This window comes from Vulpes vulpes, chromosome 1 (assembly GCF_048418805.1).
Source record: "Vulpes vulpes isolate BD-2025 chromosome 1, VulVul3, whole genome shotgun sequence".
NCBI lineage: Eukaryota > Metazoa > Chordata > Mammalia > Carnivora > Canidae > Vulpes > Vulpes vulpes.
Window position 1 is genome coordinate 74,584,565 of NC_132780.1, and position 24,820 is coordinate 74,609,384.

Consider the following 24,820-nt stretch of genomic DNA (forward strand, 5'->3'; position numbering starts at 1 on the left):
CTATATTGTGCACCAGATCTCTGACTCATTTACTACTGGTTGCAAGTTTGTACACTTAAATAACATCTCTCTTGGTTCCCTGTTCCCCACTTACTTTGTTCTTATGAATATGACTTTTCTAGATTCTACATATAAATGGTATCATAGACAATTTGTCTTTGACTTATTTCACTTAATGTAATGTTCTCAAGATACATACATTATGATGCAAATGGCAGGATTTCCTTCTTTCTCGTGGATGAATAATATTCTGTTATACGTCTATGTCACCCTCTTTACCCATTCATCCATTGACAGGCACTTAGATTATTTTCAATTCTTGGCTATTGTGAATAATGCTGCAATGAGCATGGGACTGCAGCTATCTTCAAAATGCAGTGGCTTTAAACAATACAAATTTATAGTCTTGAAATTTTAGTGGGTCAGGAGCTAGGCTCTGGGTCTTCTCAGGCTAAGATCAAGGTAATTGTGGAGGGTGCAGGTGTCATTGAGCTTGGGTCCTCTTCCTTCTAAGCCTAGTGCAGTTGGCAGGATTCATTTCCTTCTCACCTTTTCCAATGGCTCCCTCCATCTTGAAGCTAGCCATGTAGGATGAATCCTTCTCCTACTTGGAATCTCTGTTATTTTCTCTTAAGGGCTCTTGTGATTATACTGGGGCCACCTGGATAATCCAGGATACTATCCATTACTTGAAGTCAGTTAATTAGTAACCATAATGGCATCTGCAAAATCTCTTTGTTATGTAAAGTGACCTAATTACGGGAGTAATACCATGGTATGGTGATCATGGGGCCCAAATTCTGCCTACCAGACCTCCCAATCTTGGTTTACCAAGCTTTAGAGTTAAAAGTGGGTGCCAAGTTTTATTAAATCTCTTTGTATTATCTATTGTCATGATCATATACCTTTTGGCCTTTGACCTATTGATATAAGTAATAGACTTATTAACATTTAAAAAATTGCATTCCTGGAATATGTCAAATTCCCTTCTATGTCAAATGATTAGTTCTCTTATTACACTTCTAGATTAAATGTGGTGTTATCATGTTGACCTTATATACATTTTTTAAAAAGATTTTATTTATTTATTCATGAGAGACACAAATAAAGAGGTAGAGACAGGCAGAGGGAGAAGCACAGGCTCCTTGAGAGGAGCCCAATGTGGGACTTGATCTACATTTATTAATGAGAATCTCTTTTTTTCATGATGTTTTTGTCAGATTTTAGTGTTACTTTTATGCTATCTTGATAAAATGAGCAGAAAATCTGTCCAAGCTACTGTAAGATCTGAAATACTATTCAGAGCACAGGAAGTAAGACTATTTGGTTCTAGCATCTTTCTTGGATGACTCTAATAAATTACTTAGTTTTTCATTATTAGTAGTCTATTTAAGTTTCCACTCATTCTTTGACTCATTTCCCATAAAATCATGTTTCACTGAGATTTTCAAATCAATCAACATAGTTATATAATATGCAAAGTAATGCAATTATTTTCTAATAACTGAAAAGTTCACCTATATTTGTCTTATTTGAATCTGTTACTTCCACTTTCTTGTTATTTTCTCTTTCAGTCTTACCAGAAGTTTATTTTTATGTTGTTTATTTTCCAAAGAATTAGAGGTGGTATCATATTTATTCTTCTGTTTTCTAGATCATTAACTGTTTTCTTCCTGTTTTTCTTAAGTTTATTCTTTTTCTATCTTCTTGAGATGTATGCTATGTTTATTTGTTTATAAGTTCAGTTTTGTTTTTTGTACTAGACTTTTTAAAACTTTTTATTTTATTGGCCATTCACCATCTAAGTAAACTTCCTGTTTTGAGGAGAATCTCAAAATAGGCGAGAGGCAGGACTCCACCCTCCCACCTCAGTTAGAGAAGCTAAAAGTGGGTACTTAACCTCTCCCACTTGCTAACTCCTTGAGTGTGAAGGTGAAACAGGTCCAGGTGCTCCCACCCAGATGTCTGAACCCAGAGTCCTTGCAGACTAACAGAATCACAGTTTTAAGCTGATAGCAGCAGCAGCAGCAGCAGAATTAGAACTCAGTGGTGGCAAAACAAACATTTTGCTTGTAGTGCGTGTGCCTCCTGTGACATTCTATTGCAGGAGTGACTGTTTGCACTCAGTTACTCAGACTTCCCTGCTCTTATTGGCTTCTGAGACTGGTTTTCAGGCTTCTCCTCATTCCTATAAGCAACCTGACAGGTTTCCAAATATTTTTTTCTGCTTAGGTCAACTATTTTGTATGTTTAAAATTTAAAATTCTAACCAGTACAGGTTTTTTTGCATTTTTCTTATTGTAATTTTCTAGCTATTCCACAATTATGATTTTGAGGTTTGTGTTTGAAGTTTAAAAACCTTTTTTTTTTAAATCACAATTGGATAGATTTGTGTATTTATCTCTTTGCAGTTGATTTCTAGTTCCACTGTTGTGCCATCAGATATTATAGTCTGTGAAATATCTGTTTTTAGAAAGCTAGGGATTTTTTGTGACCTAGTATGATTAAATTTTGTAACTATTCCACACACAGTTAAAAAAAAGATAAGTATATTTTGTAGAAACAAAGTTAAGCATATATTTATTAATTATATATTAGTATTCTTTATTTCCTTACTTGTATTTTACTTACCTGAACCATTAAAATAAGAAGTATGCAATTGTTTCTCATTAGCATTATGTTTATACCAAATTATCATTGCCTTCTCTAACAAATTTTACTTTATGTATTTTGATGCAATGTTATTTGTTGCATATATGTTGATGACTGAATTGTTAATTGTACTCCCTACCAGGGTAAAATTACTCTATTTGGCTTATACAATATAATAAATATAATGATTTCTGTCTTGAATTCTCCTTCATCTGTTCTTAGTAATGATCTTTGAGGACTATCTTTTATTTTGATGCATCTAGCTACTAGCACAGTGTATGACACATAGGTGCTTATTAAATGTGACTGAAAAGCAAAAACTGAAATGATGTGGGGGCAGTTACAGTAAAGCCCTGTTCATTTTGGTTCTTGGGAGGATACAAATGCCAGCTCTCTCCATTCCCTTCAAATGATACACTTTCCTTTAGGAAATCAATAGCTCTCTCATCATACCCTAATAGTTAAAAAGAAATTCCAGAATGTACCTCCATGCCAGAAGGCAGCTGCAATTCCAAATCTCAGATATTCCAAACCTCTTAATATTAGGCACAATTGTGAAGCAGTAACTCTAACGAGTGAGCTCAAATATACACAGAGGATACACAACAGACAAAATATCAGCAGCTGGCTCCAAAAACCACATCATAGAGAAAGCAGCTGGATCAATGGAAGGAAGACACTGTAGGGTGAGAAGGGGAGTATGTAGTATGTCCAGGAGAGAAAGAGCACAGCAAAAAGGAGACAGGAGAATGAGAAAGAGAGTTTATAAGGATTTTTAAAGATGGTGGTAAAACCCTACCAAAAGCAATAGTCACTGAACACCAAGTCCCTGTGGAGGGCCTCTGGGGGTTCTTTGTGCCACCTACACCAGAATTAATAGATGAGGATAGAACAAAATGTGATCGGGTCAACTCCTGTGTGAGGAGAGTGGCTGGCACTGCTGAGAGCTCCTCAGGGATTGACACAGCTGGGGCGCTTCACATGTCCTTTCTTTTGTTCTCACAGCACTTCAGGATATAGCACTGCATAGGCAGAGAGGATCCTCCTTGCCCACACAGGGCAATAGGTCTGGAACCCAGGGGCAGTCGCCTCCAGAGGCTACCTCTAGGTCTCAGGCTAAGCTGCCTGGTCAAAGCTAGACAAATTCATGGTAGAGCAGACTTACAAATGCTCACATGTGCCATCTCATATTTTAGCAAACTCAACTTAGTCCACAGTGTGTATTTAAACTACTTTCAAGAAGATCCTTTTAATTACAGGTTTAGACTGTATTAAGAATACTCAATTAAAAACAAACAAAACCAACAAACAGAAAAACAAAACAAAACAAAACAAAACAAAAGAATACTCAATTCCAGTGAAAGCTGCTGGCTATTGTGACATGAGATCAGAGACTACCAAAGGATAGACTTTCCTGAAATGTGGAGTGGACTCACTTGGGGCTCTGGGAAGTACACCGTGAGTTAGAGAGGACCTCTCAAGCACACAGTTTGCTTTCCAGCACCTCTAGTTACTCACACTATAATAATGATCTGAGGGATCCTGAGGATCAGAGAGAGTAGAAGTGGCTATATGGCCCCAGATGTTGATCATTTAGAAATATTTTATAACCTCAAAGATTGCCTGGATGAACAAATAAGCCAAAATATTCTGTTCCGTATGTGCTGAAGCAATTTGATAGCAAAAGAAAAAGAACTAAAGAGAAGACAGAAAAGGTTCTGAGAGAGAGACAGAAACAGAGGTAAACAGAGACAAAACCAGAGGTGGTGGTGGGGAATATATTCACTTCTAATACTTCAGGTCATCTAAAGCACACCAGATTACAGGAAAACAAGGTAATTCCTATCACACTGTGAAGATGAACCTTGTAATGTGCAGTTATTTGGGAGTGTTATGGCAGCAGTTCGTGATAACGCTGATGGCAAACATTCACTGAGCCCTCAGTGTGCTCCAGGTCTCTACAGGTTGCTTACTGGGCACTATCTCACTTAATCCTTAAAAGAAACCTATGAGGTAGTACTAGGGTCATCCCATTTTACAGATGGGGTAACAATTGGGGTAGTCAGATAACCTACCCAGGTACTAATACCATCCAATGACAGGACCTGGATCCAGTCTTGGGTATTTAACATTAGAGCCACATTGCCAACCACTAGGATCTGCTAACCAGTTCTGTATTTGTACTAGAGTTTGCTCTCCATGAAAGCTTTTCCCTCAGTTCCTCAACTAAAAATACAGAGCCCCTACAAGTTTGCTCTCATTTCAAACTTATTTAACAAAGAAAAACACTCTTCTAAACTGCCTGAGAAACTGTACTTTTCCTCTCTTTTCTCCCACTGTAAACTGATATTTATTTGTGTACGTAGGAAGAACCAACCCAAACCCATTCATTACAAGGGAAGGGAAGCCACATGTACTAACCTTGGCTTTCAGCACATCATTGTATTTTTCCTCTCTGGCTGCAAAATGTATAATTCTTTCAATAAAAACTTTCTATCTAAAAATAAAATCACAGCAAACTGCAATTACACTTCTCTGTTGGAGACATTTGCTTTCCACTCTATTTTCCTGAATGTGGAAAGAAGTCCAATTTTCTGGTCTGCTAATGGGTCACACCAAAGGCCCAAATGTAGCATAATGAACTGGAAAACCAAAGCTATGTAGGTTTGAATCACTGTGTGGTTGTTCCAGGAGTGCTGTGAGTAGCTTTATGTTAAATCAGCTATATTCTACTTATCTCACCTGTCGTTGGTACAGTGGGGCCCTGATCAAGGTTTGCCAAACTCCAGCCCTAGGACAAGCAGATGCTGCTTAGAGGAGACATTGGTAATGTAGTCTCTGGCCAGTTTTCCTCCTCTTGAGCCTACTCCCAAACTTTCCCCTTTCCTTGCCTTTCCTTTTGCTATTCTGTGTCTCCCAATTATAGGACACCATCCCGCTTATTTGTGGAGTGCTGTATTGCTACCATGACTTGGATTTATCAGAAAAGTTGCAGAAGGGCTCCTAGATACTATAGACTGGCGGCTTGAATCTTCTCAGCTGGTGGCTTCCATGAGATATTGTACTATCTTAAATATGCTCTAGAAGTACACCATTAACTGGGGTTGATACATAATTTTGGTAAGGGTATATCAGAGTTCTTTAAGGGACATGTATGTACACCTACAGGTGTTAGAGGAAATGAATAAGATGGTTATAGGAGCTTTTAGAAAGTGTTTTATAATAATCCAAAGAAAATTTTAAAACACTATGAGCTGGGGAGGAAGTTTTATTATGATTAGTAGTCTAGACTACAGAAAGGAAATAGAAGATTGAGACCAATTGATACAAATGAACAAATTAACAGATGTCTAGAAATGGGTAAACACTTTTATAAATAATAAAGAGAAGGAGGTGCCCAGTAAACTCTTTGGGTTGGGGAATACCAACTCCCTACTTATAAATGCCTAGTGGAATAAGTCACTAGATCTCTAGGAGAAGGCATGGAATATAACAGAAGAGCTTTACAAAAGTGTCAGTTACATCATATAATATCCCATCATATGATACTCCATTATGTAATATCAAAACTATGACTCCAGCAAGGGTCTTGAGAATCTCTACAGGTTATTCCTTAAAGATACTCTGCAATGCTTTGACTTAAAAGTGTCCTCAAGATGTCCTGTGGGGCTGAAGTCATGAGGAAGCCTATCAGAAGTCTAACAAAGGCTGTCATGTGTCCTTGTAGAAACCCTGGTCTGCCCCCATATGGAGGACCAGGTATGGTTTTGGTCATCATACCCACAGAGGGCTATAGTAGATCAAGGAATTATCCAGAGAAAGACAATCAAAAATATAAAGGGAGCAGAAAAAATAACAGAATACCAACAAGAATTACAGATACAATAATAATATTTGCTCTACACCAGGCACTATTCCAAGTGCTTTCCTTGTGTTGATCCATATAATCCATCAACCATCCCATGAAGTAGCTACTGTTATCAAGGCCATTGTACAGATGAGAAAACTGAGGCATAGAGAGTTTAAGTAGCTTGTCTGAGTCATGAAGCTAGTTTGCACCCAGGCCATCTGGTGCCAGATTCCTTGGCTCTTGACTCAGACTACTTGCAAAATGGGAGAAGATCGAACAAAATTCCATGCTGTTCTGCTTGGGGGCCAAGGCTAAAAGTAATTTATCTAACTTAAAAAAACCAAGACAAAGCCTTGATGGGGGAAACCATGGACTTTATACCAAATTATAGATCTTTAAAGTTAGGATGAAGTAAATTTCAAACAAATAAAAGGAAAACATTTTTGTACAGTGGAAGTATATTATAACATTTTATTTTCTTTAAGAATGGAGACTATGAATTCTAATAGATTCAGAAAGAGTATTGGCCATGAATGATGATGTGTTACTGAGGGAAATAAGGTTGGTTCTGAGCTAACAGGATTCCTGGAATTATCCTTGGCATTTCTATTAGAGGCAGGTCACAGGACTGGAGAAATGTGGGTCTTTCTGGGTAGGCAGAGCCTTTGTGTAAATCACCCTTCCTGTGACTTGAGTCACCCGGTTGCCAACTTCTCTAAGAAGCTTCACACCAAGAAAGGAGATGGTCTGTGGGTGTGGCTAGCAGCTCTCCATTTGAAGTGACAGGAGGTGCTTGCCAAATAATTCCAAGAGGCTGAGAGCCACGTCACTTGTCAAAATCCTGTGCTGGGCCAATGGTGGCCTAACAGTAGAGCCACGTCTTACAACTGAGGAGCCTGTGCTATACCCGTTCCCTCAGTCTGTTTCTCTAGTCTGTCCCTGAGCAAGCAAGTGGACAGGGAGGGAAGATTGTGGTGGTCTCTGGGAAGAGCCACCATCCTGGCCTCTGCCTCTCTTCCTCTCCTTGGGCTTCAAGTGCCTCCAGCTCCCCCACTAAGTACCTCTGTGAGGAGTTGTGAGAACTGCACAAAGCTCATCCGGCAACATGTGGAGACAGCCTTCTGGATGATGGAGGGACCTTGGGGTAAAGTGGTTTTATTCCTAATGCCTGCTGATCCGGCCACTCCAGGGCAGGAACCCCCACTCTGTTGTGCGCCTGGCAGGAGCAGAGGACCTAGGGCGGCCGGACTGGTAGTGGGGGTGGGGGTGGAAGACATAAAAAGGAAAAAGAGATTTGGTACCACTGGGCTTGGTGAATGGGATCCGTGGCAGGAGGCACTTGAAATATTAACTATTACTGAGTTGTTCGGTTCCGGGGATTATAGAGACACACATGCTGACTCTCCTTAGCGCAATCTCCTCCGAGGCAATCAGCCACCCCATCCGCTGCAGACATTTCACCCCCCGCATGAGAGGTGGAACAGAGGTGATTTCTGCTGCTACTCACCTACGCAGTTATCGCAAAGGCTACAATGAGAGGCACGAGGGGGCCGGAAAATCTTGCAGGTGAAACAATATTTAAGTTTCACAGTCTGGCCATTGATGATGACTTCTTTGGTTCTGGGAGGTGGGCGGTACCCCCCTGAACTGGTGCCGTTTGCGATATCTGTGGAGAAAAGAAGAGAAAGCACACGCCCTTAACACAATCACTTGTCCTCTGTGGCCTCGTGCACCTAGGAGGGAGGCCTGGAGTCTGCACTTCTAAGGGCAGTGGTCGCACCTGGCATTGGGACACCTATGCCTTCCTGGGAGGCACCTGACACACAAATGCTCCCTGCTGTCAGAGGGCCTGCATGCAGCCCCATAGCATTCCTGCTTCTTGCCAGACTAGTTACACAGGTGGGAGCCACCAGGTGACTGAGTTCTGGCCAATGGGGTTCGAGCTCAGCCACTGGGTACCAACCCGTGGAGCCCTGCCCGCTCTCTCCCCTCCAGGCAGGTGCACCTTGGAACCTCAAAGCGGGGATCCTGATGTCTGTGCTGAATAGAGCTGCCTTTCTGACCTCTCTATCCTCCATACTGTCATAGGGACACCAAATTCCCACAGTGTTAAATTGCTGAAGGTCTGGATTTTATTTGTTACAGCAGCTAGTGTTGCCCTAATACAGTGGGTGATACTGACATCAAGATCTTTCTCCAATGGTGCATTCCAAATCCAGCTTAAGAACGTCCCATCTTGGGGATCCCTGGGTGGCGCAGCGGTTTAGCGCCTGCCTTTGGCCCAGGGCGCGATCCTGGAGACCCGGGATCGAATCCCACATCAGGCTCCTGGTGCATGGAGCCTGCTTCTCCCTCTGCCTGTGTCTCTGCCTCTCTCTCTCTCTCTCACTGTGTGCCTATCATAAATAAATAAAAATTAAAAAAAAAAAAAAGAACGTCCCATCTTGAAATGAACAAGGGGGTAGTGGAAGGGGAGGTGGGCGGGGGGTTGGGGGACTGGGTGATGGGCACTGAGGGGGGCATTTGACTAGAGGAGTACTGGGTGTTATGCTATATGTTGGCAAATCGAACTCCAATAAAAAATATATACAAAAAGAAAAAAAAAAGAATGTCCCATCTTGCACATTGGCCTCCTCAAAAATACCAGGCATTGGATGGAAGGAATATAAATTTTATATATATATATGTGTGTGTGTGTGTGTGTATATATATATATACATATACACATCATATATACATACATATGTCCAAAAATATGTAAAGGTATATTTAATATACATATGTAAATACATATTTAAAGGTATATTATATATTCAAATATACATACATTTAAATGTATGTTTTAAAAATAATTTCCATGTTTTGTTTATTGTCTGACCAGCATCCTTCATTATATTTTAGAATCAGTTTTTTAAATGTTGAAGAAAATACAAATATGTATATTTTTTAAAGTTTCACTTTATCTTACAGTCTGTTTTTTGTCTCTGTGTTCACATTAGAATCACCTGGGGAGCTTTTAAACTTCCCCTAATGCATGGATCCTGCCCTGGACCCATTAAATCAGAATCGTCCCCAGGATGATTCTAATGTGCTGCAGGGTTGAGAACCCTTGCTCTCCAGGAAAATAAAACATGGAGTTTTATTCTCATCTAGACCCCTCCCAGCCCTGTGAGGCCTGCCAGAAAGAATTTGGGGCAGCTAGCTGTGCAGCCAAGAGCAGGAGGCCCCTGGGGGAGCAAGAGCAAGAATATCTAAGGGCTTCAGCAAAGACTCTGTAGCCAATAAACAAGCAAGGCAGACCCTAGGGGCTGGAGGAAATCTTGGGAAACTGCATGGTGTTCTCGAAACAGAGCCAGTAGCATTAAAAGTAGCTGTTCCTTTTAATTTATACACAAGGAAAGTACACATGATCAGATAGCAGCATTTGCAGCATTCAGTAAATTTGCTAAGTGGTAATAAGCAGTGAGTCCTGTCACCCACTGAGGCCCCCACAAACAGTCTGGGCAGGAGTCATAAGAAGAGCTTCCAAAACTATTAATCTTTCTGTCCTGTCCTTAGAGGGTCTGATTTCATTGGCAGGGTACAGTCTGGCTTCAGGGTGGTAAAAACTCCCCAGGTATGGTGGTATTCGCAGAGCTGCACCCTCTGCCAGCACCCCAGCACGGACGGAATCTACCATTCACATGTCATGACTTCAGGGGCCCCTCACCTTTCACCCCAATCTTTAAGAGGAGGACCGAGGCCTGGAAATATGCCCCAGCCTTTTGGCCTAAGTGTTGGTATTTGTGAAAATACCAGTGGCAGGCAAGCAACTTGAGTGGTTACTAGGCATTTTCTACTCATGGAAAACTAAAGTTCTCCAAGCAGGTTATAGAAGAAGAGGACAGAGAGTTCAGGAATATCTGAGGGACAGAGGCAGTGCGGAGGACAGGAAAACGGGCAGTGTAAGGGGCAACCCTCTGCTTTGCCTTTTTGCTGAGGACAATCCTTCAACTTAGAATAATTAAATAGCTGGGGAGCCCAAGGACCTTGGGTGACCTTGCCCAGCAGGATACCTTCTCCTGGTATGTGTCCCCACCTGCCTGCCCCCCCCCCCCCCCCCCCCCCCCGCCCCGTGCCTATCTTATCAAACATCTCAATGGATTCTGAATAAGGAGTAAACAAAGAGATGACATGGCTGTGTACTTCCCTTAGCATCATGGCAAAAATAACTTGCTTTGAATACATCAAAGATAAGGTCAGCTCTCCAGAGGTGCCAATTGGGTGCCACTGAGGCCTAAATTAATTATGACTTGGTGCTTCATTAGCCTTATGTCAGCCATGAAATCCATTGTATCAATTCAGCTCTTGCAAACGTGGGCAGGAAAACTCAAAAGCCAGATATAGGTTTCAAAATAATAACTCAATCAATAATATTTGTGTTAATCAGAAAATTTAAAAAGTGAATTGTCAAGGGAAGTGTTTTAAAAAGCTGGGATAATGCACTTATCCACACTGCAAAGACTAACAAAGCCTAGCCTGAGTAGCAGTGACTTGGAAAAGTGTTAGCACTTCTTAAAATAAACAAGTGATTGTATAGTTCCAAACTATATTTTTGAAAGATTAAAAGTTTGATACAATGTGAACTGAAGGCGAAACTCAACAGACATGACAAATGGAAGCATAAGAATGAAGCTAAACCCAAAAACTCATATCTGCAGAGCTTTTTATGTAAAAGAAATTGGCAGAAGACCTGGATTCAGGGCCCAGTTGTACCATCATTAAAGTGACTAAAGGTCCATAGAACTAAAAAAAAAAAAAAAAGTCAATTGACATTTAAGACATACAGTTGACCCTTGAACAATGTTGGGGTTGGGGAGCCAATCCCTTGCAGAGTTGAAAATCCAATTATAACTTTTGACTCCCCCAAAACTTTACTATTAGTAGCCTATTGTTGACCAGAAGCCTTACCAATAACATAAATTAAGATGTATTTTGTATTGCATGCACCATGTACTGTATTCTTACAATTGAGCGAGCTAGAGAAAAGAAAATGTTATTAAGAAAATCATAAATAAAACACATTTGCTGTTACAAATACTGTTCTGTATTTATTGAGAAAACCACATGTATAAGTGGCCCCCATGCAGTTCAAACCCACGTTCGACCTGGTGGTAACTACCACCAGGTTGGAGGGGAGACCTGGGACCTCACTAGTGCAACAGTACAAGGAACTGCTTTCCTGTCTTTCCCCAGATGCTTCTGGAGGTCAGGGACCACGTTTTACCCACTTTCATGTTCCTGCTGTCCAGAAGAGGTTCTAGCACACAGTAGGTGTGGAAGGCCAATAGTCCTGGCAGGTGAGGATGAAAGATGCCAGTCAGAGTTTCCTTGCCCTGGGGATGCCTCTCTCAAGATCCTCCTGAGGCTGCTGCTCTTCTTATATGTGTCCCTAGCTGCTGCTGGTCAAGAGACCCATCTCATGCAGCTTGTCTGTGCCACTAGAATGCGCCACATGACATGGGCAGCTGGACACCTCAGGATACCCCAGTGGTGCTGTTTCTTCCACATAATAAATTCAGAGCTTTCAGGCATGCTCATGTCCAGGGTAGATGTGAATAATAGGGCCTTGAAACCCAGGACCTCAAATACCTACCTGAGCACAAAGGAAGTTTCTCCTGAATGTTCAGAGTGATGCCAATGGCTGGTCATAAAATCTGCTCCTTGTTCCTGGAGATGATGACCACCCATGGCCCATGTCATGGGGCACACAAGGTGGCATTCCTGTGCTAATCCTCAATTACTCTGCGTTTTGGGTTTGGGTTTTTTTTGTTGTTGTTGGCAACCATTGTGCCTCTGCCTCTTAGGGCTGCTCTTTGTGGTTTAAGTAGAGCCGTTGAAAAAAAGAGTAATTGAAGTCTGCAGTATCTAATGGATAAAGAACACTAGAATTTGGGGGGATAAACCTTTAACAGTACTTCAAGTTTATATGAGTCAGTATTTCTTAAGGACATTTTTATACACAGGCATTTTGAAAGAGAACTTAAAAGCCTGAAATGGCCTTTCTCTTCATAAAGTACCCTTTCCTTGCAAATTGCCGGTAGCTGTGGGTGTGGAGGCAGAAACAGTGACAGAACCGCCATCTGGCATGAACCTCACAATCAGCAAAGAAAGAGGGGATCTGGGGATCTGGAGAAGGGGTGCTGTGCACGCAGTGTGAGTCCAGAGACACAAAGCTGCCTGTTGACTAAGTTTTTCACTCTGAGAGGAGTCCTGGGCTTAACCAGAGGTCCTAAGTAAGCTGTTTGTTAATCCATGTCTACTCTGAATAAGTCACTGAATAAGTCTTGTTCTTTTAGGACACTCGTATCCTGAGAGACCCACTTGTCTACCATCTTATTTTCTGCTCCAAATTCAGGGAGAAAATGGTTGAACTTTTAAAACTATTGAACTTCACCATATAAAGTAACTGAATTCTGATTTTTTTTTTTTTAATGCAGAGGGAATGGGGCACCTTGGTGCCTCAGTCAGTTGAGCATCTGACTCTTGATTTCTGCTCAGGTCATGATCTCAGGGTCATGAATTCAAGCCCTGCATGTGGCTCTGCTTGAGATTCTCTCTTTCTCTTTGTGCCCTTCCCCCTGTTTGTGTTCTCTCTCTCTCTTTCTCTCTCTTTCAAATAAATAAATCTTAAAAAAATAAAATGCAAAGGGAAAAACCCAAATATACAAAAGATGTACATTTATTTTCCTTTACCAAAAGGATTTGGAAGAGTGGGATTCCCCGATGCATTGGAGTTTTATAGATGATTCACACTGACAATGTTGTCCAGAGAGAGAAGAACCTTCACTAATAAGTGTTTAACTGGAATGAAGGTAAAGCTTCTCTGCATGAGGATACAAGTCACAGGGGAAGTGCGGTTTGCTTTATACTCAGGTTTGATGATTATGTCCATTGCATGTGCTGGAGGACAGCTGTTGTATCTAATGCATCTGAAATTTCATAAGCTTCATTTCACTGGTGCTCTGCAGCATTTGGGACACGGACCACCCAACCTTGAAATGGTTATCTATCATGAAGGGAAATGGCTAAGAGCCAATTAACATAGACTCTTGCCTAACAGTCTGTAAGCTTCCAGGCCCATAGGAAAATATTAAAATAATTAGATCTTAGACAACTCAAGTATTAAAGTGCTGGGGGGAGGGGGAGTAGAGCCAATCTTGATCTGTCCATAGACGTTGGTTAGGTTTCCACTGGAGGGTAAAATGTGACTATTTTCTCACCAATATACTGGATGGCAGTAGCTTTGTCTCTGTAAATGCTTGTATACAAATGTGCATTTGAGGGCTCGTGAAGGGGTGACAGCCCCCCAGTCCTCTCTTTCCAGATGAAAGCTCTTCTCTGTCAGTTTGTTTTAAATGTTTATCCTCAAGGACTAAAACTGGTGCCTGAAGCGAGGCTCGTGAAGGCAGAGTTTCAAACCTGAGCCACATGGGCAGACAGACAGGGAAGTAGTCCCCTCTGCTTTGTAGGACACATCTTAAGGGGGAGCAGGGAGTGTCTGCAAAGCCAGGAGCAAGAGAACAAGGAAAGCAGGTGCAGGGAGCCCATAAGCAAGTGTAGGCCCCACATGGGATGGAAGGGGCCCTACCAGGAAGGAAGACATAAGGTATTCAGGGCCCAGCTATCTTTCCCAACTCCTGCACACGTTCCTTTAATATGAGTGTTGGAGGTACCTGGGCGGACAACACAGACCTGGCTCCTGCCTTAGAGCAGTGTACAGTCTAGTGGAGGAGACAGATATCAATTAAGTATCCACACAACTAAATGCGTCATCATGCATTGTGTCACCTTGAGTCAGAGAAGTAGGTAAGTCTGCCTGGTGTGGGAGCTATTTCCAGAAGACAGCATTTGAACCAGGATCTGAAGGATGATGGAGTAGGGCTTCCTTAGGCAATGCATGTACAAGAATGCATGCACACTGGGAACAGGGACCAGGTATGTCAGGCAGAGGGGATAAAGTATGCACTGGCTCCAGGACAGGAGGCAGATGGTATATTCAAGACCTGAAGGGAGGTTAGTATGACCAGGACACAGTGCCTAGGAGATGGTCAGAGAGGAAGAAGGCAAGGGCTAGATCACATGGAGCCTTGTGGCCATGACTGGGATGTTGGCCTTCATTCTAAGTGCAAAATAAAGTATGATTGTTCTTTTTACATGTCAACTTGACTAAGCTATGTGCCCAGTTGTCTGATCAAACAGCAGTAGAGATGTTGCTGAGATGTTTTTAGATGAGATTAACATTTATTTATTTATTTTAAAAAATTTATTTATTTATTAGAAAGAGCAGAAGTAGGGGGAGGGGAGGGGCAGAGGAAGAAGGAGAAGCAGACTCCCTGCTAAGCAAGGAGCCCAACATGGGGCTCGATCCCAGGACCCTGGGATCATGACCTGAGCCAAAGGCAGATGCTTAGACAACTGAGTCACCCAGGCACCCTGAGATTAACATTTAAGTCAGACTTTGAGTAAAGCAGATGATGTTCTATAATGTGGGTGGGCCTTGTCCAATCAATTGAAGGCCTTAAGATAAGCAAAGATTGAGGTTCTCTGAAGTGTAAGAAATTCTCTTCAAGACTGTAACATAGAAATCCTGCCTGTTAAATTTGGACTCAAGACTTTGACATCAACTCTTGCTGGATTTTCCAGCGTGCCGGCCTGTCCCACAAATCTGAGTTGCCAACCCCCATAATCCCACAAACCAATTCCTTAAAAATAAATCTAAATACTCCTATTGGTTTTCTCCAGAGAACCCTAACAGAAGCCAACACTAACAGAAGCCATATATGTGTATAAATGTAGGTAAAATGTACAATATCACATGAACTGTGGTCTCAGAGATGGGCTGGGGACAGAGGGAAGCAAGACAGCCAGTTAGGAGGGATTTGGAATACAAGCTAGAGATGATGTTAACTCACAAGAGGGTGGTAACAGGGCGCCTGGGTGGCTCAGGTGGTTAAGCACCTGCCTTTGGCTTCAGGTCATGATCTCCAGGTCCTGAGATCGAGCCCTGCATTGGACTCCTTGCTCAGTGGGGAGCCTGCTTCTCTCTCTCTCTCTCTCATTCTCTCTCTTCTCTCTCTGCCCCTCCCCACTTCTCATTCTCTCGGATAAATAAATAAAATCTCAAAAAAAAGAGAGAAGAGGGTAGTGGCTGTAGTGATAGAAGTAGACACATTCTAGAAACATGAAAATAGAAACATCAGTTATTAGCAGATTTTGCTAAATGAGAGGCAGGTGGGTGTCCAGGATGGGTTTCAGGCTGTGGTTGGTGCAAGGGGGCACAGTGGTGATGGCACCCCAAGGCACTTGCTGGTATGGAGTTGTTTTCGTGAAGGTGCTGGGGTAGGGGGATGGAGGCCAGGGAGCTCACCTGCTGGTATTGAGTGTGAGGACATATGTAGGCAGGTGCACATACAGAGCGGGACCTGAGAGGAAGGGCCAAGTCTGGAGATAAATGTCCCTTGGCAATGACAACATCATAAGCCATCAGAAGGCATGGGGCCAAGTGCTGAGCCCCAAGGCATTGCTACGTTTCAAAGCAAGGAGCCCTGGAGAGACAGAAGGAGGGCAGGATGTTGCTGAGTCACTTAGTCTGCTTGGAGCACATTTGGGGAAACCCAGTACTGGATTCCCTCTGGGACAGACTGGAACACCAGCATAGCAACAGTGCTAGGAATAAAAAAGTTGCAAAGAAAACCCAGGGCTTCCCCCAGTGAACTTGGTTCTCATACCCTCCAAGGATACTCTCGTCCTGTAAGACAAGAAGCATCGTGTGGCCTGCTGGGGTAGGAGGTGGAGCTGGCATGGCAATCAGGGCTTCCCCCCGACCAAGGGGACACGGATGGGACTGTCGCAGAGTGGGTGCTGGGGTGGAGCATGAAGGGACCTGCACTCCCCGGGAGGTGGACAGATAGCCCTGGAGACAAAGCTCAGCCAGGGTGGGCGGTGGGCGAAGGATCCACCTGCCATGCTCCAATGCTCCGGTCACAGGCACAGAGATGGAAGAGCAAAAGGCTGAGCACTGTGAGTCCCCGGCTTGCCTTCAAATGGGTGGAATCCTGCAAGGATGCAGAAGCCTGGAGAGGGAGCCTTCACGCAGGGGTGGAGAGGGTGGGGTGGGGAACTGCTATAAACTCCTGGGGATGGGATTGGAGAGGACCAGGGGCAGATCCCATATAAGGAGAGTCAGCTGTGTGCCCTTGCTGGAGGTGGGGGGGGGGCGGAGGGGGTGGGGTGGGCACAGGGGGTCCTTTCTCCTACTGAGTCTCAAACTCTCCCTGGCACTTTGCCTTCATGAACCAAGCAGGGTGCGTGAGGTCTGCTGTGGGGACCGTGGCTGCCCGTGAACCGCCCCGACGTGTTCTGGCTTGGAGGGGGAGTGATGCACGTGCACCGTTCCCCTCACAGATGTGGAAGTGGGGGTGACAAGGAAAGGGCAGCAGGCAGTGGCAGGCCAAGAAAGGGGGAGATGGTGAGTGCAGATGGCAAAGCCATGCTTCACAGTGTGGCTCACGCTTGACCTCGCTTTTCCTGACCACACGGCTTGGTTTGGTTAGAGGGGGTCATTTCATTTAGAAACCACAAAAGCATTGGACTTACTCTGGACCTGGTCACTGAAGGGCTCATAGGATGGATTTCTCTTAGGAGAGAACTTGGTCAAGGAAAAAGCATTTGTCAGATAAGAACTATGACAGATACTCTTTAGCCCCACAAGAACTTGACCTCTTAAGGTTTTTGCCAGGAACTGAAAAAAGGATAATGAAATATTTGTAGAGGACTAGGCAAAGCCACTTTCTCTGTACACCTCATAGAAAGTTGAAAAAGGAAGCCACAGAGAGTGAGCTTCGTGTGCTACTCAGTGCTAGCTTCATGCATTCGTTATTCTTTTTTTTTTATAAATTTATTTTTTATTGGTGTTCAATTTGCCAACATATAGAATAACACCCAGTGCTCATCCTGTCAAGTGCCCCCCTCAGTGCCCATCACCCAGCCACCCCCACCCCCCACCCACCTCCCCTTCCACCACCCCTAGATTGTTTCACAGAGTTGGGAGCCTCTCATGTTCTGTCTCCCTTTCTGATATTTCCTACCCATTTCTTCTCCCTTCCCTTCTATTCCCTTTCACTATTATTTATATTCCCCAAATGAGTGAGACCATATAATGTTTGTCCTTCTCTGATTGACTCATTTCACTCAGCATAATACCCTCCAGTTCCATCCATGTCGAAGCAAATGGTGGGTATTTGTCGTTTCTAATGGCTGAGGAATATTCCATTGTATACATAAACCACATCTTCTTTTGTTATTCTTGTCAAATATTTATCAGGCTCCTACTGTGTGCTAAACAGTCTTCCAGGGGCTCTGGATACAGTGGTGAATAAGTTAAGTCCTCTGTCCTTATGTGGCTTATATCTAAGGAAGACAGATGAACCCAGAGTATGGATTTTTAAATGCACACTCAAATCACATTTAATAACATACATCACACCTGACTGATGATCAAGGTCACTTAGGGTAGCGATTCTCAACCATGAGTCATTTTGTGCCCCAGGGAAAATATGGCTATAGTTAAAAATGTCTGAAGATGTTTCTGGTTGTCATAAGCAGGACGCAATGCTATTGACATCTAGTAAGTAAGGCCCAGAGATGCTGCTAAACATCTTACAATACACAGGACAGCCCCCACAGCAAAGAATCACCCAGCCCAAGATATCAATGGTGCCAAAGATGAGGAACCCTGGCCTGGAGCTTTGCTACTCAAAGTGTGTTCCATGTACCTGCAGTAGCAGAATCACCAAGACACTTGTTAGAAATGAATAATGCCAGGTGGTTTGGATGTACGTGATAGTTTGAGAAGCACTGCCTAGACGCAACACTCGTTAGCAAGCAGGACAAAAGCCCAGTGGTGGAGACTATACTCACATTCTTTTGGGTACCCAGACAAGCACCATCTGTAAAGGTTTGTTTACTTGGGAGGCTTTTAAAATGCAGATTCCTTACTCCCAAAGATTCTTAGGCCCACAGGGTAGGGCCTAAGAATCAGTATTTTTAGAAAAGCTCCCTATGGATATCTGATGAAGAGTATTGGGATCCATGGCAAACACAACACATAGCACAGCTAAACTCTCCACATGAGTCTCTATCACTAGCTGGAGAATCTCAGCAGTTGGCTTAGGGTCGAGAGACAGAGAGAGAGAGAGAGACGTGTGCCATTTATAAAGATGCTAATGTTACTCAGAGAACCTATTTTAACTAGTTCATTCTGGAAGATGGAAAGTTGGCTTAATGAAACTGCCATGCCAGGTTTTCAAATGGTACATTTTTTGTTGCATTGATAACTAACTTTTTGTTCAAAGACAATCTTAAAAGAACCTGAATATACAAAACAAGCAAGAATGAAGTGGCTCTGGTTTACATAGATGGGCCCTTCTTGTTTCCTGCTCTGGTTCCAGTGGCTACTGTTTGAAAAAAAAATAACAGCTATTTTAGGTAAGTAGGGCCCTATTAAATTAAATTTCATTAAAAGAGAGATCTTGTCCACATTTGCATGCACTCACAGAGTTAAGGAGATGGCTATGAGTGTGAATTTTAACTGTGACCACAGGGTGGTAAACATCAATCTTCACTCTGCTGCAAAAATAATTCCATCAGTAGAAGCCCAAATATTCCTAAAAATAGTTCTGAAAGCATATGTTCCAGAAAATGGGAACACAGGATGGCATTGGTGAAAAGTGTGATTTTTTTTTTTTTAATCTGGTAGAGAAAACAGGCCTCAATTTCTCCACATTTAAACTATGATAATTTGAGTGCTTATAGTTCAGGGGCATTGTAATTCATTGAAAGACCTTAAACTGTCAGGTACTATAATATTCATGGTTATCAAAACTTCTTTTTTGAGGCCTTCCCAGATCCTCTATGGCAATACATTTCTCTCTCTTTCTCTCTCTCTCACTCTCTCTCTCTCTCTCTCTCTCTCTCTCTCTCTCTCTATATATATATATATATATATATATATATATATCTGTATACTAATTAATGCAATTAAAGACAGAAGAAAAAGAAAATGCCTAGTAGCTGTGACCTTTTTAGTTTGAGTTAATTCAAAACATGCTTCTAGCAAAATGAAAATTGATGACTATCTTATTTTTTGCCATACTTTTTTCCCCACATGGATGCCAAACCCTTGCCCTTAAATGTAAAAGAAATAAAGGTCACTGTGTCCTTGCAAAGTTTTAATCTCTCTCAAATTTTTGTCAAAGTTCTCTGAGCACACACACGCCAAATTGCTGCACTGTGTAAATGCAAATCAATCGTTTAACTGAAGGCCAAAGCTAGAACTATTTGTGCATGTTTCTACTCCATGAGGCACAGTTTCTGCATCGTCAGAAGCTACTAAATATTATACAATAATAGAGCTCAGTCTGGGTTGTTAGTATTATGACAAGGAGATGAGAACAAGGTAAAAACTGGGTGCTGGACATCATGTGAGAGCAGGGCTGTACTTCCTCATTATCTCTAGGAAAATCTGGTATGCTTTTATTGAGGTTGGAGTGGCATTAATATGAGGGCATTAGCACAGACCAGCTTATATCTCATTCTGTATAGTAATGCTATAAGATTTTATCTTTAGCACCGAGAAAAAGAGAATTAAGGATGCCACTGCAGAACTAGCGGATACTATTTATAAATGTACTGTGTACTTTAATGGAAAAAATGTCCATCAATGGTGGTTCTATACTGTTTTCTCTTTCGCCTTTAATCAATACTGATTAGTAAAATTAATAAGAATCTTGGGATGCCTGGGTGGCTCAGTGGTTGAGCATCTGCCTTTGGCTCAGGGTGTGATCCTGGAATAAATGAATAAAAATCTTTAAATGAATCTTTAAATTCTTTAAAAATTCTTTAAATTCTTTAATTCTTAAAAATTCTTTAAATGAATAAAAATCTTAAAAAAATAAGAATCTTCAATAAGATCACTAGTACAAATCTATAGCTGGGTATCTGGATATCTAACTAAATGTCAAAAGCCTGTGTGTGTGTGTGTGTGTGTGTGTGTGTGTGTGTGTGTGTTTTGTGTATAATATTAGCCATAACCAGTTGGAAATTATAAAGGGATAAAATCCCATTTACTTCAGAAAAGTAATCACAAGACTCTCGGAATAAACCTAACCAAAAAAAGGTTGGCGGGCTTCAAACACAGAACTCTATAAAACAATAGTGAGACTTTAAGGAGGTTTTGAAAAACAAAGAAGAGCATTCTACATCCTGGCATGCAAGAATCTGTATTTTATTTTATTTTATTTATTTTTTAAAAGATTTATTTGTTCATGAGAGATACATAGAGAGAGAGAGGCAGAGACACAGGCAAAGGGAGAAGCAGGCTCCATGCAGGGAGCCTGATGTGGGACTCAATCCGGGGATCTCCAGGATCACGCCCTGAGCCAAAGGCAGGCGCTGAACCACTGAGCCACCCAGGCGTTCCAAGATTCTGTATTTTAAATATGTCAATTCTTACCAGATCACTTTATGCATATATTACAATGCCAATCAAAGTTCTAGTATGATTTGGGGAAATTTTGACAAACTGGAAAAAATGATTCAAGCTTCATCTGGAAGCATAAACAGGTGAGAATATTTGCAAAAGTAAAACAAAAAAATGAGGGGAAGTAGTTGTCCCAGGAAAAATGTGAAACATTGGAACAGAAGAGACTATTCCCAAAGAGATGCAAATTCTGTATGAGTCAGTATTTGATAAATACAGCTTTCCAAATCAGTGGGGAAAGCAAGGGTTATTCAGTAAATGGAATTGGGATATATATAGCTTATCATTTAGAAGGAAAAAAACCCAAAAGTTCAAGCCATACCTCATATCTTATACCAAAATATGTAAACATAAAACATACAAGAACTAGAAAAATGTACATAAACTTAAGAGTCTGGAGCCAGGGAAGTACTTTCCAAACATAAAGAAAAGATGGATAATTCTGACGACAAAAATTTGAAAACCTATATGTCAAAAACTCCATAAAATGCAAATGATAAAGTAGGAACATTGTTATACACATGACAAAGAGTAGCATCTTTAAAGAGCTCTTGCAAATGATTAAGAAAAAGACAAATATTCCAATGCTAACATGGGGAAAAGAGGTGAACAGGTAACACACACACAAAGGGAGAAGTATGCCAGTAAATGCATTGAAGAAGTTTGCCACTTGTCAGCCCCCAATTTTAAACAAAGTCAAAGGCTAGTTTTATTTATTTTTTATTTTTTTAAAGATTTTATTTATTCATGAGAGACACACAGAGAGAGACAGAGACACAGGCAGAGGGAGAAGCAGGCTCCCAGTGGGGATCCTGATGTGGGACTCGATCCCAGGACCCCGGGATCACGCCCTGAGCCGAAGGCAGATGCTCAACCACTGAGCCACCCAGGTGTCTCCAAAGGTCAATTTTATTTATTTATTTATTTATTTATTTATTTGATAGTATGAAATCCCAAAGGTCAATTTTAAACGATGATATTTAGTATTGGCGAGAGTAGGGACAAGAGGCATGGTTGTGTGCTTTTGGTGAGAATATAAATTAATGTAACCTTTTGAGGAACAAATTGGCCATATATCTCAAAACATTAACAACCTATATATACCTTTGGCAAAGCAAAGGCATCTTTAGACATCTGACTTCAGGAGATTTGCATGAATGTTGATTGCAACACTGTTTTTTTTTTAGTATTAAAAACTGAAATGTCAGTAAAAGAATTGGTTAAGTGAAATGTGCTACATGATCACACAATGGATGGCCACATACCTACTAAGATGGAGTGGAATGGTTCATAATATAGAACAGGGAAGAAGGTCTGTTTTCAAAATAGCAATGCATGATGTAAGTCCATATTTGTGTAAAAATATATTATGCAGAAAAAAGATACTGAAAGAATATATCAAAATGTTAACTATTGATATTTCTGATTGGTTGAATTAAATTAACTTAATAAAAACAAAGAAATACATATTTTATGCCTTTCAGGGTTTCTACAATCAACACATACTACTTTATAATGAACGAAAAATGTTATTCTTTAAGCAGCTTGCAAGAAGCATAAAACATTTGCAAACGGGGTTGAGACAGTCTGGGCTCCTTATAATTCATAAATTTAGATGTCAATGGAAATATCTCTACTGCTCCAAAAAACACTTTTAAATTCATAAATTTCAGTAATTGCTTTACTTTATTTTCACTTAGTGACTATTTATTGACCATTTACTGTATACAAGGAACTGGTCTAGGCACTGAGTCTAAAGCAATGAACAAAATATACAAAAAGCTCTGCTCTTGGGCAACTTATATTTTGTACAGGAGGACCAGAAAATAAAAGTTTTGGGGCAGGGGTAACATCCATCAACAATTTTAGAAAGATGTCCTCTCTCTAGGGCAGCCTGGGTGGCTCAGCAGTTTGGTGCCGCCTTCAGCCCAGGATGTGATCCTGGAGACCCAGGATCGAGTCCCACATCAGGCTCCCTGCATGGAGCCTGCTTCTCCCTCTGCCTGCGTCTCTGCCTCTCTCTCTGTCTTTCATGAATAAATAAATAAATAAAATCTTAAATAAAAAAAAAAAGAAAGATGTCCTCTCTGCCTCCCCTAAATACTGGTTGTGAGTTAGATGTTTTTTAGATTCTTTTTTTGTTCCTGAAATGACATGAGAAGGAGTTTGCTTGACTCATCAGGGCCACTTGTAGCTCTTGGAATTTTAATCTTCCTCCTGGCTCTCTGGCAGCAAATGGTGCTATCTGGGGCCAAGTCATACAATTAGCTCACTTAATGCAGATTATCTCAGCATAACATTTATCTCTAGGAATGGTGCCTTTTGTGCTACTGGGCATTGCATTCTTTCATCTGCCACAATGGTACCCAGATTTTGTGCCAAGAGAAAGCAAGGGGGAACAGAGAATCTTCTGGGAGTCAGTGGACTGAGTTATATTGTCCACACTGCCACCACTGAGTGATTTAAGTTGCTGGGCTACCCAGATCTGTGTCACAGGAGCTGGAGAGATGAGCCACAAGGCTTCTAACTGTTTCTAAGTGTAGGATTTGATCTGGACTCATGCCGTGCCCGCCCCCCGCCCCCTGCCCCCCAAACTCTCTGACTCCACTTGGCTTTCTGCTCTTCATCACACATGTGACAAAGTCTGGATAACACTGAGCAATGTGCCTGTGTTCTCCATGAACTCATTGCTTGTATTTTTGCTCTAGTTCCACAAGCAGATGGTCCATGGGTTGAAGGCACACTGCAGGTGAGCACTTAATAAATGCTTGCTAACCAGCCCTCCGTTAAATCGATAACATCACTGCAACACCTTTCCACCTACAGCGATTAAATAAAATTGTTCAAATGCTCTTGCTTTGGACTGGACCACTGAGGACGTGCTCCCTTCTAACAACAGCAGCGTGGAAAGCCCCCCAACAGATCGCTAGCATCTCATCCCTGGGGCCCTATAGCAGCCCTCAAAGTTCCCTGGTGCCAGATCTGAAAAGAGGCCAAAGCCATGGCAAATCAGGCAAGCATGAGTTTTATCTAAACCTGCTTATAAGGCAGGCCTTCGTGATTTTGTCTGCTCTCTGGTACTTTCAGACTGTAAGTGCTCAGAATAAAATGTGTCAGGGTGGAACAGAACTCGGATAAATTATTTAATAGTATGCACCTTGTGATCAATAGCAGTGCAGGCTAGATTTTGACAAAAACAAAATAATTTCAGTTCTCTTTTGTTCTTTCCAGGGCTCACAACGGGACTTGCAGTGATAGCCAACAACCTGTGACATGGCAGATGTTTGGATTGGAGAAGAAAATGGAGTTTCCACCTCTTCAGATTAGCATATGGTCACCAAATTCTACATGTTTTTTTTTTTTAACATGTATGCATAATATTAAAAGGATTTTCTAATCCTAAAAGGATTTCCTAAATGCCTGCAATTCTCTCTCCAGTCACATAAACACATTGATACTTCTGAATGTGATTATGGGTTTTGTTTTTTGTTTTTTGTTTTTTTTCCCTTCTGGCAAATAAAGCATCTTGCTCGGGTCCCAGGCTTGGCTGGCATGAAGAGTGAATTAGAAATCTGAGTCTTTATGCCCTTTTGTTTCTGATTATCCAAGTAAAACCCCTGGCCCATCCCCATCATGTGACAGTCAGCAGATGCCAACTGAGACCACCACAAAAGAACAGTTTTAACTGTAAAGAATATGATGTTTGATTTCTTTAACGAAATGATCTTGTCAGCAGG

The 24,820-nt window shown here is 41.7% G+C and overlaps 1 protein-coding gene across 4 annotated transcripts in view; it reads right to left on the minus strand.

Annotated features, from left to right (window-relative positions):
* The window catches only part of ZDHHC14 (zDHHC palmitoyltransferase 14), a 273,384-nt gene that overhangs the window by 62,590 nt on the left and 185,974 nt on the right, over positions 1–24,820 (minus strand). For all 4 annotated transcript variants that reach the window (XM_072767166.1, XM_072767156.1, XM_072767163.1 and 1 more), the window contains exon 3: positions 8,010–8,168. In XM_072767166.1, the coding sequence (XP_072623267.1) occupies positions 8,010–8,168 (159 nt within the window). The remainder of the gene's footprint in view (positions 1–8,009; positions 8,169–24,820) is intronic.